General features: G+C 38.7%; 2 protein-coding genes across 3 annotated transcripts in view; one reads left to right on the forward strand and one right to left on the reverse strand.

Annotated features, from left to right (window-relative positions):
- The window catches only part of ptk2ba (protein tyrosine kinase 2 beta, a), a 45,266-nt gene extending 39,952 nt beyond the window's left edge, over positions 1–5,314 (forward strand). The window contains exons 28-30 of one of the 2 annotated variants that reach the window (XR_013817706.1): positions 335–469; positions 562–642; positions 4,765–5,231. Coding sequence is in view for 1 of the 2 variants with exons in the window: in XM_079832347.1 (XP_079688473.1) it covers positions 335–469; positions 562–642; positions 4,765–4,980 (432 nt within the window). In the remaining variant the exon portion in view is untranslated. Of the gene's footprint in view, positions 1–334; positions 470–561; positions 643–4,764 lie in introns of both variants that reach the window. The other variant, XM_079832347.1, reaches the window with a different exon arrangement.
- On the reverse strand, positions 5,233–17,050 carry chrna2a (cholinergic receptor, nicotinic, alpha 2a (neuronal)). Its single transcript, XM_079832365.1, has 6 exons — positions 16,816–17,050; positions 14,728–14,879; positions 14,380–14,424; positions 11,271–11,380; positions 7,593–8,640; positions 5,233–6,641 (listed from the first exon to the last, which is right to left on the reverse strand). The coding sequence occupies exons 1-6, from the start codon at positions 17,027–17,029 to the stop codon at positions 6,516–6,518; spliced, it is 1,695 nt and encodes a 564-aa protein (XP_079688491.1). The 5' UTR covers positions 17,030–17,050; the 3' UTR covers positions 5,233–6,515.
- Between the last annotated feature and the right edge of the window lie 471 nt (positions 17,051–17,521).

Raw genomic sequence — 17,521 nt, forward strand, 5'->3', positions numbered from 1 at the left:
ATTGGATTGAGATCTGGGGAATTTGGAGGCCAAGTCAACACCTCAAACTCGTTGTGCTCCTCAAACCATTCTTGAACCATTTTTGCTTTGTGGCAGGGCACATTATCCTGCTGAAATAGACCACAGCCACCAGGGAATACCGGTTATAATAACAATAACAAAAACACAAAAAAATTACTAAAATTAAAATAAAAACTGAAAAGTAACTACTGTTATGGTTTAAATCACAATCACAAGAAGAATTCTCATCATTTAATTTGATAAAATCCACGTATGAACATTGTTTGCAAGGATTTGATACACATATTAACACGACTGATTCTGACCATCATAGCCGGCGCCCACAGCAGAACTGGATCGCACAGATGACATGGTTTACCATAACGTCATGGAGATGGTGAAGGTCGTGGTACAGCTGAAGAACGATGTCAACACATTACCAGCATCAGAGTACGTCAATGTGGTGAAGGTAGGGAAACATTGAACATGTAATTTCTGGTCATTTATGATTAATGCTTGCGTTTCTGTGTTTGATAAGGTTATTATTTTCTTATTTGGCAGTTGGTAGGATTGACGTTGCGCGATCTGATCCGCAGTGTGGACGACATCCTCCCATCTTTACATGAGTCCATCAGAATGGAAGTAAGTGTGGAGGTAGTGACTTCCCAGCTAACGCTCTGGATAGGTACAAGCAAACATTCTGACTTTTTCTCACTTTAAGAACAGCCGCTGACGAACATGACGCGGATCTGACGCGCTGTCCCGCGCATCTCATTTCCTCACAACTCTTTAAGTTCATTTAAGACGTTATTTAACTAATTTAAGACTCCTAATATGAGAATACTCAAAATGCTCTGTGTTGTTGTTATTGTTTGTTCAAGAGCAAAAGAGAACTCGATGTGAGCAGGAGACTGATGCGATTCTGTCTTTGCGTCGAGTGTGTGTGTGTCCCTCGATTAGCTGACATGAGGCGCAGCCACACAGACAGGACACTGACACACAGCGCGTTCTCTTGTGTCTTGTCGCGCTTGGAAGCATTTACATGAATAGGAGCGTGATCATGTAACGCTAGGCAAAAATTGATATAAAAGCAGACGCTGCGTTATTTGCGTTAAATATTTTTAATGCGTTAAGGTGAAAAAATTAATGGTACGCGTTAATTTGCCCAGCCCTATTATTAATACATTGTTCATGGAACGCTTTTTCTGAAATGTTTTAGTTTTGGAACGTTCAAAAGTAACGTTCTATTAAAGGGGTGATGAATTGAGAAATCAACTTTCCTTTGAGCCTTTGATATATAAAAGTTCCTCGTGACATAAGAATATCCTGTAAGTTTCAGAGCTGAAAATTTCCTTTTTAGTCAAAGAAAAGCTTTTATAGACACCAGGCCAAGAAAACGAGAATATGTCGACCACTGACGTCATAGAATGCAGAAGCACCGCCTCAAGCCCGCCCAGCGACTCGTGGAGCTAAACAGGTCGCGCTACCGAGCTAAAAACATGCCGGTTCCAGCTCACGTGTGTAAGACATTGCGCATTTGTTCGCTTCATTTCACAGCAGAATCGATTGTAAACAAGATACAGGTCGAGACTGGATGAGGGGAGCTGAAGCTCATTAAATATTAAAATCTAGCCGTGGGCGTTTACTTCCAAGTCTTCAGTGCGGCACGCCCATAGAAACCAAGCTTTTTTTAGAGAGCCTCAAAACCAAGGCAGAAAATAACCTGTTACTTATTCATTGTGATGTTTTTGAATGAAAAACCACGCAAACGTCATAAGTTGACCTCAGACAACAGTATAAAAACATTTAATTCATGATCCCTTTAATCTTTACAAAATGAGGGCTATGTGTAATAATTTTCATGTAATCGAAATTCGTTTTCAGCTAATGAAACTTAAAAAACAAGACCTTTCTCGACTTTATAGGTTTTCTTATGAAAGCCTGTAGACTGATTTTTATGTGAAGAAAGGATTATGTGAATCAAAAGGATTTTTCGCTCACACACGTTCCAGAGAGCCTTTCATTCGTTCAATGAACATGAAATAAATGCTTATCATTCAAAGAACAGAAACCAATACGGGACAAGATTTGTCCTGTGTTTTACATAGGTCCACACATAGTTCAATAAACACATAAGGATTTTGATATGTGGAGACTACTGATAGCAAATATAAAGAAATCAATTTCACAATAAGTAGTACAGGAGCTGTAAACGTGCGCGTTTTTTTAAAAACACGTCGAGCTTGCGTCCACCGTTTGAACGCAAGAGGATCTCCCAGATATAGGGCTGAATAGAAAAAAGGTATCAATGGGTCTGTCCAGTCAGGGGTGTCGGACTGGGGGTAAAACCAGTACTGATAACCAGGGCCCCAAGAAGAAAGAGCCTGAAAAGTCTGGAATATATTTTAACATGGAACATGGGGGCCCATCAGGACTGCCTATGCATAGGGCCCGGGATCTTGTGCTACGCCCCTGTGTCCAGTAACTCATGATGAACCTCAGGCAAACTGCACACTTAGTGAAGTGAAGTGACGAGGTGACCCATACTTGGAATTTGTGCTCTGGATTGAACCCATCCAAGTGCACACACACAGTAGTGAACACGCACCCAGAGCAGTGGGCAGCCATATGCGGCGCCCGGGGAGCAGTTGGTGCCTTGCTCAAGGGTCTCACCTCAGTCGTGGTATTGAGGGTTATTCACTCCCCCCATCGACAATTCCTGCCGGACCTGAAACTCGAACCTGCAACCTTCGGGATACAAGTCCGACTCTCTAACCATTAGGCTACGACTGCCCCACTTGGGTGGACACTTAGGCCGCATGTCCACCAAAGCGCTTTTTCACGCGGCTGGAACGCCATGAGTGTAATGAGGCGCTGAGCGAGTATTTCAATGTATTTTACTGGTCGCTGAGAGTTGAAGAATGTTCAACTTTGAGTAAAAAACAGCGCTCATCACTGTCACTTTTCACCCAGCCATCCAATCACAGTGGAGGAGGGGCGGGACAAATACAACACCGACCAACCGCCACATTCTACTTGTACTGTACAATGTCAACAGATGAAAATAAGCAGTATAATAACGGAACTAAATAATTTAAAACAAGAGCCAGAGCAAATACTTTACATTGTATCAGCAATTTTTTTATAATCAATATAGAAACAAACTAACTGTGAAATGAGATACTAGTAACACTTCCGTGGATATTCCGTATCATAACAAGCAAAGAGTCTCAACTGAAAAAAAACCGCTGCGCTGACAAAACGCTCTCAAGCGCCCACAGCGAGATGTTTTCAGCAAAGCGCCTAGAAGCACTTCAGTGTCTGACAGCGCTGACAGACACATCAGTGCTTCTAGAGGTATAGGCCTATTGTTTTTTTTAATGGATAATATATTAATATAATATTCCATACATTATCAGAGTATTTTTTTTTAGACCGGTCAATTAATAGATTATAGCCAAGCGGCAACCTCCCGCAGTTTCTCTTGAAGCCAATACGGAAGTGCCTCAAACTGCAATTCATCGACTGGCCGCTAGGGACAGGATCCAGAAGGGAGCAGAATCTCATTGAGCCCCATGTTAAAATGGCCAACTTTACAGCAGAAGAACACATGTTTACAGCCTGGTACAAATTGTGCTTTTGGCCTATACGGCTCATTTTGCCCTTCATGACAACTGTGAGGGGGGTGAATTTTTTTATAACTCATTCGTTTACATTATATAAAGCCTTAAAATTCTGCATAATTAAGGGCGTGGCCATTTCGAGTGACAGGTGGATAGCCATTTATCTGCTGTCTGTTAGTCATCGCGCCACTTAAGCTCCGCCCACGTCCCGCCTTTTTGCCCATTTTCTGTTATCCGGGAGTGACGCGCGATGACGCGCTGCCAAGATGGCGCGTCCCTACTTTGCGCTTCAGAACGGCTCATCAGAATCCTATGGGTGACGTCACGGACACTACGTCCATATTTTTTTACAGTCTATGATTATAGCCTAATTAATGCTATTTTATCATTTAGCTAGGCTATATTAATCATACATAATAAATAATCCTGTCATATAAAGTGTATGATTAAAAAAAATATTTAGATAAAGATGGGACAAATAATTACATAATAATATAGTCATAATTTAAGTAAATTAATAAAAAAATTAACATTTTTGAATTTCAGAATTGTCAAATAAGTTATTACTGTTTCAGAATGACTGCTTAAAGGGATCGTTCACCCAAAAATTAAAATTCTCTTATCATTCACTCACCCTCAAGTTGTTCCAAACCTGTATACCTTTCTTAGTTATGTTTAACACAGAGGAAGATTCAGTCCTATGGAAGTCAATGGTGCCCCCAAATTAGTCTGGTTACAACCTTTGGGGGGTCGTGAATGGGTGTCCCTTATTTTGACTAACCCTACATGAGAATATCAGGGCCTTCAGTCTCGTGTGCATTACGTGTGAGTGTGAGCAGGAGCAATAAGTTGCTGGCTGAAGTTCATTTAACAGCCACCAGTGTCGCTAGAAACAAGGGTTTATGAATTCTACATAAATCCCCTTTTAACTTTAAAAAAGTTTTGACATTTTGAATGTTGCGAAAATAATGTTTTCATAACTTAATGGGAACATTAGTAAAACGTTCTTAGAACATATTTTTGTTTGCTGGGTTAGTGAGATATTTTGAACGAAGCCTCATCGATGGTGGGATTCGAACCCACAAGGGTTTCACCCAGAATTCATTAAAATGCAGTATAAAATGTTGTTCTGGCTCCCCAGATTGAAGGAACTCAGAAGTTGCTGAATAAAGATCTGGCCGAGCTGATCAGTAAGATGCGTCTGGCTCAGCAGAACGCTGTCACGTCTCTGAAGGACGAGTGTAAGAAACAGATGCTGACGGCCGCACACACGCTGGCCATGGACTCCAAGAACCTTCTGGACGCTGTGGACCAGGCCAGAGTACGAGCAAACATAGCCAAATCCTCCACACCCTAGATCTGATCCCTGATCGGATGTCAAACGGGTGGTTTTATCCAATGAGAAAGCTAGAGGATGAATTTAATTGTAAATGACCTGGCACAACTCGCTTTATTTATGCTTCCGAAAGGTAATGAAAGCAGTGCTTTCGCTGTTGAATGTTTTTTGAGATATTTTCACAAATGTATGCTTGTAATCATTTTTAAGTCAAATGTGTTTCATTTGTGCGGAGTTTGTGGAAGGAAATAAATACAGACGTTTGCAGTTTTTGTCATTTCAAAGTATTCATTTATTTGAGTCTCTGTAACTTTTACAGGTGTGTTTTTATAGAAAATAAATGGAACATCAATATAATAGTATTTCCATACACTACAACTTATTTAGTTTCACAAAAATACTTTTAATTGTTCTGAGTTTTCAGTGCCTCCATAAAGTAATATTTGAATTAAAAATCCAATATTTAATACATTTCAAATTCATCGAAAGATCACTTTTTAATCAATCTAGATTTCTAGATAAAAAATGTGTAAAATTAGTTTGATGTAGATTGCACTCACAAAGATCAATTAAATATAAATAAAAAAAATTAACCTCCATTTTTAATGTTTTTGACTTTGATCAAAGTACCTTTTTTAATGATTGAATTGTTTATTTCCAGGGTTTTCATGACGGGCTTAGATCAGTTGTGTTTTACACAAACCATCAGCAGAGGGCGACAATGCTTATGTCGTCTCATTTATCATTATTCAATTAGGGACTTTGAACACAGCTGTGAAGTAGAGCTATTTGGGAAATGACTGGCAGATAGTCTCACTTACATTAATTATGAAGTCAATTGAAGGAGACATTTTCATGTCAGAGATTCATTCTTGATTTCAGCAGATAAAGGCAGATCCTAGTTGTTAGTTTGGCTTTAATTGCTCTTCATGTTTGGCAAAATAGTGTTAGTTCAGTGGACGAGCAGAATGTCATTTTTCTCCCAGGTCCCATTTAAAAATCATTGACCCACATGGTTCACAGACCCGTCTTGCATAATTACACGGCCTTCGCAATATCAAAAGCGTTGCGTTTTCAAAGACGACAAAGTTAGAAATAAATAGTTGCCATCTGACCTTGGAGATAATTGCTGTTGAAAGCGGTACGAAATGTAATCTACGATTCATTGAACAGTTGGATAAAGGGTAAAGAGTGAACTGAATTGAACTGCCAACCATCAGGGTCACATAAGCGTTTGCCTCTTTCCCAAAGGTTAATTTTGCATATTGCGGCGGTGGCGGCCCCGCTCTTTATGCATGGAAACGACAGGACTCGGATGCAGTTTGATAGTGCTAAATGTCAGACATTCAGCCAGAGCTCAGTTGTGTTTCCTGCATTGTAACAATGAATTGTGTCCTCGAATAATCCCTGAACGAGCGGATATCTCTCATCAAAAGAAGGAGCTGAAATAACAAGACCTTTTTTACAAAATGCTTGGTCCCTGGAAAAGGCCTTGGCTTCAAGTCTTTATCAGAGCTCTTGATGTTGGTCTGTATCACGGCTCTTAAAGCAAGCGCTCAGATCATTCCTGATATCCAGGGAGGTAAGAAGAGGCCGACCGTCCCCAGCAGGCACACGATGATGAACATCCACAGAAAGATACGGTCAATCACCATTGCCACGTATTTCCAGTCCTCCTTGACCTGTCAAAAAGCAAACACGGTGCAGTTCAAAAGTGCTCAGCAGGAAAACTGTGAACAATGTAATGAGGTCAGTGGCCATGAAGCAGAGGAATATCTGTTTAGATGGTGGAGAAACATGATGCAATATTCGTAGCATTTTATCAATAGTACTTTTGAAAAAAAAAAAAAAAGTAGTTGCCTATGTCAACATTTTTGTCATAACTGCAATTTTATTTCTAGTAACTACCACATAATTTCTATAATTCAAGACTATATCTCACAATTACAACTTATTTTATTACTTTAAGTGCAACTTTATATCTGACTTTAGTTCTTATTTTAAAATTAATCTCAATATTTTCTTATAATTATATATAAAACTAATTGTTTTGACGTCTCATAATTACAACTTTCTTATCATAAATTGTCATTTTATATCATAATCATCAATTTCATTTTATAAATAGCACTTAGTATATCATAATTTTGTCTTTATCACATAATTTTGACTTAATATTATGATTTAGTATGTCGTAATTTTGACTTTATAATTATGATTGTCATAATTTCAACTTTTTCTCAATTACAACTTTCTATCTCATAATGATTTGGGATGTCAATGTTTTTACTTTTTATCTCATAAGTATGCCATTTAATCATATAAGTATATCATAATTCTGACTTTACCCTCATCATTTTGACTTGTCAATTTCCCATTTTATATTATAATTATTACATTTAATCTTATAATTATGATTTTGTATTTCATAATTTTTACTTTATCTCATAAAATGTCGACGTCAATTTCCAATTTTCTCATTTGATGACTTTTTATCTCATAATTATGACTTTTTGACATTCATAATTTCCCCTTTTTATCACATAATTATGATTCACCAGCACATTATTTTTTTCTTGTATGGCAGAAGGGGGCTTCCATAATCACTCAACCAATCTGCATGAGTCACTCACTGAAAAGTCTTCATTCTCAGCATGCAGGTGATCAGCAATGTAGCGCACCCCGTCCAGGGCTCGCAGGACACACGGAGAGAAGCTGAGACTGGGGTCTGACACCAGGTTTGTACGCTGGCACAGGTTCACCACGTGTCCTAACTGCTGGAGCTCGTACTTCTGGAGTAAAGGCTCCGAGTCGGACAGATGCAGAGACGTGGCGGATGGGGACAAGATGGATGTGGATATTCCCATCCCTACCCCAAACTCCATGTCCTGACAGTTCTGCCCGTCCACGTCGGTCTCCTGCTGAAGCCTGCTTTTGGATGTGCTGAGGTTGGCCATGTTGCGGTGCTTTGGCACTGGTTCTGGGCGTCTCATGAAGAGCCAGCGGGGAATGAGGTCCAGGAACACCGAATGGACCCAACTGGGCATTTTATGGGTGCTGGGCGATCGATGGTGCACATTGAGCACAAAAACAGTAATGACTATGGAGAGGGTGACAAATATCATGGTGAAGAGCAGGTACTCTCCAATGAGTGGAATGACCAGAGATGTCGAGGGAATGATTTCAGTGATGAGCAATAGGAAAACAGTGAGGGAAAGAAGGACAGAAATACACAAGGTGATCTTTTCTCCACAGTCCGATGGCAGGTAAAACACCAGCACGGTCAAACAAGAAATAAGCAAGCAAGGAATGATGAGGTTGATGGTGTAGAACAGAGGCAGACGGCGGATGATGAAGAAGTAGGTGATGTCCGGGTAGATCTCATGACAACAGTCATATTTCTTTGTGTTGTAGGTCCCCACGGCATTGATGATTGCCCATTCGCCACTCTCCCAGTAGTCCTTCAAGTCCACGGTGTTCTCGATCTGCTCCAGATCAATCTTGGCCTTGTCGTAGGTCCAGGAGCCGAACTTCATCTTGCAGTTTTGTTGGTCGAACGGGAAGAAGGTGACGTCAATGCTGCAGGAGCTCTTGTAGATGGCTGGAGGAACCCAACTCACCTTTCCCGTGTAGAACAGGTGGGCTTTGGTCATGTGGGTCACTGCGAATTCGCCATCCGCACTGTAGACAAAACCACATGAGTTACACTACTGTTCAAAAGTTTAGGGTTAGTAAGATTTTAAAATATATTTTTTGTTTTGTTTTTTAAAGAAGTCTCTTATGCTCACCAAGACGGCATTTATTTGATCAAAATTTCAGTAAACCAGTAATATTGTGAAAAAGTATTTAATATGTATGTAAAATTCTATTTTTGAATTGTAATTTATTCCTGTGATGCAAAACTGAATTTTCAGCATCATTACTCCAGTCTTCCTGCAGAATCCAGGAAGATCCTGCAGAAATCATTCTAATAATATGATTTGCTGCTCAAGACACATTATTAAAGGGATAGTTCACCCAAAAATGAAAATTAGTCCCTAATTTACCCTCAAGTCATCCAAGGTGTATATGACATTCTTCTTTCAGACGAATAAAATCTGAGTTATATTACAAAAGTCCAGGCTAATCCAAGCATTAGAATTGGATTCATAGTTGCTCTGTTTTTGAAGTCCATAAAAAGTGCATCTGTCCAACGTGCTCTACGTGGCTCTGGGGTGTTAATAAAGGCCGGCGAATCGTCGCGTTTGTGTAAGAAAAATATTAATATTTAAAACTTTATCAAGTAAACTTTCGACCGGCCGCCTTCTGTGGAAAAATGTTGAATGTTGAAAGTGAAACTCAAGATGCGTACGTGACGTCATGACGAGCGTACCTGGTCTTTCGATCGGCAGGGGAACTTTCAACTATTTTTCCATAAATTGAACAGGGAAGGTGGTTGGCCGAAAGTTTTCTTGATAAAGTTTTACATATGGATATTTTTCTTACACAAACGCATCGATTCGCTTCAGAAGGCCTTTATTAACACCCCAGAGCCGCGTGGAGCACGTTATTTGATGGGCAGATGCACTTTTTATGGACTTCAAAAACAGAGTAACTATTAATCCAATTCTAATGCTTGGATTAGCCTGGACTTTTGTAATATAACTCAGATTTTATTCTTCTGAAAGAAGAATGTCATATACACCTAGGATGACTTGAGGGTGAGTAAATTATGGGCTAATTTTCATTTTTGGGTGAACTATAATATCAATGTTTAAAACATGTTTTTTTCAGGATTCTTTGATTAATAAAAAGTACAAAAAACAGTATTTATTTCAAATAGAAATATTTTAACATCATGGGCCACATTTTAACGATCTGGGCACATGGTCTAAAGCACATGGCATGGATGTCTGAATCCACTTTTGCTAGTTTAACGACGGAAAAAATGGTCTGCGATCCAAAAATGGTCTAAAAGGGTTGCATCTAGTCTCTTAATGAGTCATGGGTGTGTTTTGGGTCTAACGTGCAATAAATCAATCAGAGTCTCATCTCCCTTTCCCTTTAAAAGCCAGTTGTGCTTGCACCACGGCGGATTCGCTATTTACATGGCGGACTTTACGAGCAGAAAGACTGAACGCTTCTCCAGAGAGGAATCCTTTTATTTTTAATATTTAAAAATGTTTGTGTGCTGCTGCGCATCCCTGTGTGCGTAATAAGCAGAGTGTGTGCGCGTTGTGCACCTGCCTATAGGCGCGTATTACTAACACGCTTTTTTAACACAAAAAATACTGCGCTATTGACTTTAGACCAGGTTTTTATCAATGGCGCAGTCTTTTTCGGTTGCCTCAAAATAACAATCCGCCTGAACAAACCTTGTTTTCAGACCAGCACGCCCATGGGCGCGCAAGTGCATTTGCTATTTAAACAACGTGGCGCTGGACATGAGAATGATAACTGCGTCGGGCTAAAACTAGCAAAAAACTCTTGCGTCGTGTCTGGCGTTGCTTTGCTCCGGGTGTATGATAGGGTCCTATAAGTGTCTTGACTGTCACTTTTGACTACTTTTGATCTAAGCCTTAAGGGCAAATGCAAAGAAAAAGGAAAATTGCATGTTTCAATCAAAGGACCATAAAAACTTACTTATTTCCAGTTTTGGAACTAAAAAACTTTACTAACATATATGATATGAGCCTTTAAAAAGAGCTTTCTTTAAAATATGGATGACTTATAGCAAGTGTCTTTGATGTATCTGGGGTACAAACTTTCTTTATGCCTCTAGGAAGATGTTCCATGACAATTGAGATAATTACTTCAAATATCTACATCCCTATTTTAGTTTTTGCTTCAGGTCTGATGATGCAAGAGGACCTCAATTTCTCTTTTGTCGAGATCAAATTCGCCTCCTAGATAAAGAAGACCTGGTGTTTCTGAAAATAGACTAATCATTTGACATTTTATTAGGAGATTAAAACGCACCTTTTTTTAATCAACTACAGCAGTGCTTAACATCTTATTTCACGCCATGTCTGTTTGATTTCACTTATTAATGTTACAGAAACACCAGAGCACTGCATCTAGCGGCTGCCTGCAGATATTAATGGAGCCATTAAGACTTGGACCGCCTTCTTTCATCCAGAATTTTAACAGGACACGTGTTAGTTTAACAATAACCTTTAATGAAACGGACTTCAGCTGAACAATAGCCGAAATGCATCTTCCTGTTATCACTGTAAAGCTGTACAATCTTATACAATCTGTATTGTATAAAGCGCTATATAAATAAAGGCAAAATCTCATAAAATATTCCTGCATGTTTCATAAATACTTACTTGTTGTATAAGACGATGTCAGGCACCCAAATCATCTCTGACGGGACTCTAATAGACGTCACATTATCAAACTCAGAGGGGTTCCAGCGCAGTTTATAATCGTTCCATTCCTGCAGGATCCAAAGCAATTTACATTGCATTCACAATACACATTTTATCAGTTGTTGCTTTCCCTAGGGAATCAAACCCATGATATTGGCATTGCTGTACTTTACTGTTTGAGCTATAAAAAGGCTAATAGTTAAATAATGTTAACATATGAAACCTTACATATGTTAACATTATGGTGTTACCATAATTACTATACACCGATGAGCCAGAACATTACAACCACCTCCCTAATATACTGTTGGTCCTCTGCGTGCTGCCAAAACAGCACTGACCTGCCGAGGTATGGACTCTACAAGAGCCCAGAAGGTGCCCTGTGTCCAGCAGATCCTTCAAGTTCTGTAGATTGAGAGGTGGTGCCGCCGTGGATTAAACGTATTGGTTCAGCATATGCTACAGATGCTCAGTTGAATTGAGATCTGGGGAATTTAGAGGCCAGAGCAACACCTTGAACTCTTCATCGTGTTCCTCAAATCATTCCTGAACAAGGTGTGCAGTGTGGCTGGTGCATTATCCTGTAGAAAGGCCACTTCCACCAGGGAATACCACTGAACACTGGGAACACTGTGTTCGCCCAGTGAACACTGGGAACACCCGATGTACTTGTTTACATCAGGAAGAATGGCATCTACGCTAATATTAGTCTCTCTGTTTATCCTGAGGTTTACGGTTGTCAGCCGGATCCGGTCTGTATCCAGATAAGATGGTGGACCTGCACCTAGACACGACCACAACGCATCCCCGAAGTGTCCGCAGAGACTGTGTCAACTGGACTCTCTCCTGTGAAGGCCTCAGTTGTCATGACAGCCAGTGGCACAGATCCTCAACAACTCCTGCGTGATGACTCCGATCTTCAACCAGTTGGAACTGGACAAATATTCTGAATATTCCGATCTAATATGACTTCTGATTTTTAATGTTGTCTGAATCATAACTGTTACTAACACATAACACACACTGTTTGTTCGTTGGCCAGAAGACAACTGGCACCCCGACTGAGTCTGGTTTCTCCCAAGGTTTTTTTCTCCATTCTGTCACCTGATGGAGTTTTGGTTCCTTGCCACCGTCGCCTTTGGCTTTTGGCTTGCTTTGTTGGGGACACTAAATATTCAACTATATTACTGATCTGCCTGCATTGACACTATATGATAATTGAACTGAGCTGGATTACATCACCGTTTTCTCCAGAAGTGTCTACAGCCGTTCCAGCCGTTTTCTACAGCCGAATCAAATTCTGTTGCATTATTTTGCTATTACCACTGTAAAGCTGCTTTGAAACAATCTGCATTGTTAAAAACGCTATATAAATAAAGGTGACTTGACTTTGTAATGAAGGGGTGTACCTGGTCTGCAACAATGTTTAGGTAGGCAGCACGTGTCAAGTTTACGTCCACATGAATGGCCGGACCCGGACCCAGGGTTTCCCAGCACAACATTTCCCAGAGCTTCACACTCCCTCCGGCTTGTCGTTGTCCCACAGAGCATCCTGGTGCATCACTTCCCCAGGTAAATGGCACACAAGTACATGGCCGTCCACATGATGTAAGAAAACGGGACACATCGGACCAGGTGTCCTTTTTCCACTGGTTCCGAGGTCCAGTTCCGACGCTCGCATGCCCACTGTAGGTCATCATAGGCATTCTGATTGTGTGACTTGTGCCAGAGTAGACCGTTTGTTGGCTCGGAATGGATGCCTTTGTTGCCATCATGCATAGATGACCCTGTCATCGGTTTGTGATTTGTCCCTCCTTGGACACTGTTGGTAAATTCTCACCACAGTTGACCGGTCTCACTCACAGTCAACATTGGTGAGAACTTGCCGTTTCAGAGAAACTCTGACCCAGTCGCCTTGCCATAACAACTTGGCCCTTGTCAAAGATTACGAGAACTGATTATTTGCGTACCATCTAATCTACATAGACCTTAATATGTGTCCTTGTTAGGAGATGATCAATAGCCTCGTTTCCACCGAAATTACCTCGAACAATTTGTACCAGGAACTTTTTTACAGGAACTTTGTTCCCCCCAGACCTGCTACTGTCTGCTTTTCCAATGCGGTCTAAAGTACCGTGAAGATTAGGCAAATTAGTCCAGGGATGTAGAACTGCGTGCAACTGCTCCTCCCAGTCAGCAACGGACAGTAATCATTTTTGTGCGATACTGTCTGTAACAAGTATGGAGGAGATGCAAGCAGCGCTGCTATTGCTATGCTTTTGCTTATGTATTGATTTACTAAAGAGGTAATTAACAAAATGGCGGAAAAGAGACTAGCACTGATACTAAAGCGTATTCTGAAAGCTCGTAAATCTAGATTTAAAATAAGACAACGTATGTTATTATCAGCTATTATGGACATTGACCGTGCGGTTGCTGAGACAACGCCCGCCATCGGACAGAAAGAGCAAGACTGATATTTACCGAACGCAGAACGAACCTTGCAAAATACTTTTAAAAATGCCGGCTGAAATAAAATGCTGCGTGCGCTCAACCAATCAGCATGTTCAGCGCCCAAGTCCCACCCCCGAAAGTTCCTGAACTTTGAAAAAGTACGAGCAGCGCAGGGCCGTTTGGAGGGGGAAATATTTACCCGGAACTTCATTTAGACCCTGGTTCCTGCGGTTGAAACACACCGAGTACCACCCCAGAGTCCCTAGTTCCTGGGGAAAGTTCCTGCGGTGGAAACGCGGCTAATGATATTCGCTTCACCTGTGACCGGTCATATTGTTTTGGATCATCAGTGTAGCCTATATGTCCCTTTGATCACCATTAGGCAAAATTGGCTACTTAATGTAACCTCCAGTTCATCAGTTGCTTGATTTATATTTTTCTTATATAAATATATTATTTATATATATATCTAAATTGACTGAGTGTGATTAAGGTTTAGAGAATGTGTTTATAGTTTTTGATTATAGTTTTTTTTTATGGAAATAGTTGTTGGTTTGTGCTTTGACCACAATATCAGTAATTGATCACTTCAATTAAATATAAAGACAATCACCTGTTTCAGCCAAACGTTTGTTGTCATCATTTGATTTTTCTCATCCTGTAGAATATCAGAGTATGAAGTTAGCATCAAACATTTGGTCTGGTAGATTAATAAATCCAACAGACTTGCAATAAAGGAGGGACTCGAGCCATTTCTGGAGACCAGAATATTACAGAGAACCTAGCAGTCGCTCTTATTAGCATTTACAAACTCTTCAGTTCTTAGATTTTTAGAGGCCAAAAATGACTTGCATTTGTATCCATTTAAGAAGGTTTTAATGCATTGATGCTTTGAATTCGCCACTCAGTTATGATCAGGAAAAAGCATCAAGCATAGAAATCATGCAAAAAATCAACTTACCACATCAATAAGCTGGGCAATCGAGAGGCCAAACTTGACGATAACAACATCACTGATATTCCGCACAGGTCTGGACCACTTATTGTAACCGATGAAGAGTTTTTTAAAGAGTTTGTCTTCTGCATGCGCATGGATCCAACCATCTGATAGTGCTGCAAGAGATATTCATATGTTTGAGTTTCTGACAGATCTTGATCATGCACTTTATTTTATTAGTGACAACTGATTAATTCAGCGCTGTAATTGATTACAAAGTGTCTGATAAATGTTTGGGAAAGGTTCTGAGCAGGATGCGCAACACTGAATAGGTCGCTCTCGAGGTCACGTCACACTAACTGAGTTATGGCTGGGTAAAATAAAAGGCTGGCCGAGCAGAGCCGCCTCCTCACTCTAATTACTATTTGTTCCTTAATCACTGCAGTCAGCTCTAATTAATCCAGCCGGCCAGTGATTTGTGATGTTTTTTTTTTTCTTAGTACAGAGGGTGGAAACTTCATATAGGATCTGCAGAGTGGAGTCACACAGGGACAGGAACCAGTGCAATGCAAACATACATTGAAGTAAAATATATAAAAAAAACTAAAAAATACTTCTTTGTTGCATTCATTTAGGTTGAATTGAAATAAAAAAATATATATATCTATTTTGACTTGATTCCTACTGTATATGCATAAGTATTACATTTTTAGCTTGTTTAAAAATATTGTCAATGGACTCCATATAGAATTACACTTATTATTTTAAGGTCTCCTTGTTATAGTGTAAGTAGTAGTAATTATTTGAGTAATAATAATTAACATGTACTTACTATAGGATTAGGATTAGATTTGGTTTAGTGTTAGTTTCATACAACTAGTACAACATTACTATAGAAACCACATGTAACGTGTAACGAGGACACTGTGAAATAAAGTGTTAGCTTTATAACACTTTATAAAGTGTTAAACATGTATTTTTTGTGTCCGAATTCATTATTTTCCTAAAAAAAAATTACATTTCACATATCAAATTGATCTACACTATTTCTTTTATAAGATACTCATTGAATTGTTTTGAAATTCAACTGACTTTTGAGTTGTGGTGTTTCAAAGACCAGCAAATTTACATTTAAAAGTATCAATTCCCACTGCAATTGCAAAATGAAGTAAGAAATATAAATGTAAACCATTATATAATGTATACAAATAATAAAAACAAACAAAAAAACATAATTCCTTATGGAAATTTGTGTTCTGAACACATAAAAGTGTCTGTTTATATTAATTGGACTAAAAAGGCAATACATAGTAAAGGGAAAGGGAATATACCATGTGATATGTATTTTACAATGATTCATATGTATATTGCATATGTATATTATTTTAAATGAATATATGGTCGCACCACCTGACATTTTCTGGGTGATAAAATCAGAAATCTCTTTTAATAATGAATTAATGCTGTCTTAAAAGCTGTAAAACCAAAATAAATCAACACCATACATGTTTTGGACATAAAAATGCATTTTAAAAATTTTGCTTAAAAATTAAAAAAATTTATCTTACAATTTTTTTTTATTTATCTTATGTCATTGACCCGTTACTAAGTATAAAATATGCTTCTGTTGTGCAAAATGATGTTTAAAATTTAATTAATATGCATTTCATCCACAAATATATGAGAATAAGAAACAATTTAGTCTTAACCCTGTCCATATACCCCTAAACCATACACTACCCATAAGTTATACCTAAAAGCAGAGGGAAATAGGTGAATGACACTGATAAGCACCTAACCCTGCTGTAAGCCTAAACTTCTCATAAACTGTAAACATATCCCTCAAATCTGATTGGTTGATAATGTTGTTCCAGGATCAGCAAAGCCTATGATGATCCAGGAACATGTTGCACTTGATGAAATCACGTTCACCTAACACTCAAATCCTACTTCATCTAAAACTTTTTGATTAACCTACACTTTGCATTACATTGTAGGCTACGTGTTTCATTCACAAATGCAAATTATTTTAAATACGTTGGCTATGAACTAATATATTCGATTTCCATGTAGGCTATACATCGCTAATAAAAAAAAAAGGTCTGCACTTACCAGGTTTGACGTGTTCCACAATAAGAAAGAACAGCCAAAGATTCTTCAAAAATAATTTAAAATGATTTAGCCCCATATCAACAGGTAGAAGTCCGCTATAAACGTGTGAAATGACTTGGCATGACTGCTGGGTGTGATGGTCGGGCAGTGGTTGCTCTGGCTTCAGACTCGCACTGACGGACTGAGAGCCAATGATGATGCTGTGCGTCTCCATAGAGGACCAGTGGGAGGGGTGAACATGCTGAAACAAATCCTCAAACATTATCAACAATAATTAAATAAATATTCACGACACAATTTGTTTTAGGATTAGCCAATCCGCCTAAAGTAGGCTAATTGACATTTCATAATAATAAATTATAAGTAATGATATAATTTATCCGTATATATATATATATATATATATATATATATATATATATATATATATATATATATATATATATATATATATATATATATATATATATATATATATATATATATATATATATATATATATATAATTTTTTTATTTTATTACGTTTTTCTTGGAATATTCACCTAACGTAAGAGCGGGCGCTTGTGACAACTTCATTGTGTCGAGGATTTCGATCTCATCCGTTTCTATTTATTTTAGTTGTACAAAAACCTTTTGCTTCTTGTTATTAAAAAGTGTTATCAATTTAATTCATTGATCATTATTGTTTTTTTAAAATATTAAATA

Source organism: Gobio gobio (assembly GCF_949357685.1).
Source record: "Gobio gobio genome assembly, chromosome: 13".
NCBI classification, from domain to species: Eukaryota; Metazoa; Chordata; class Actinopteri; order Cypriniformes; family Gobionidae; genus Gobio; species Gobio gobio.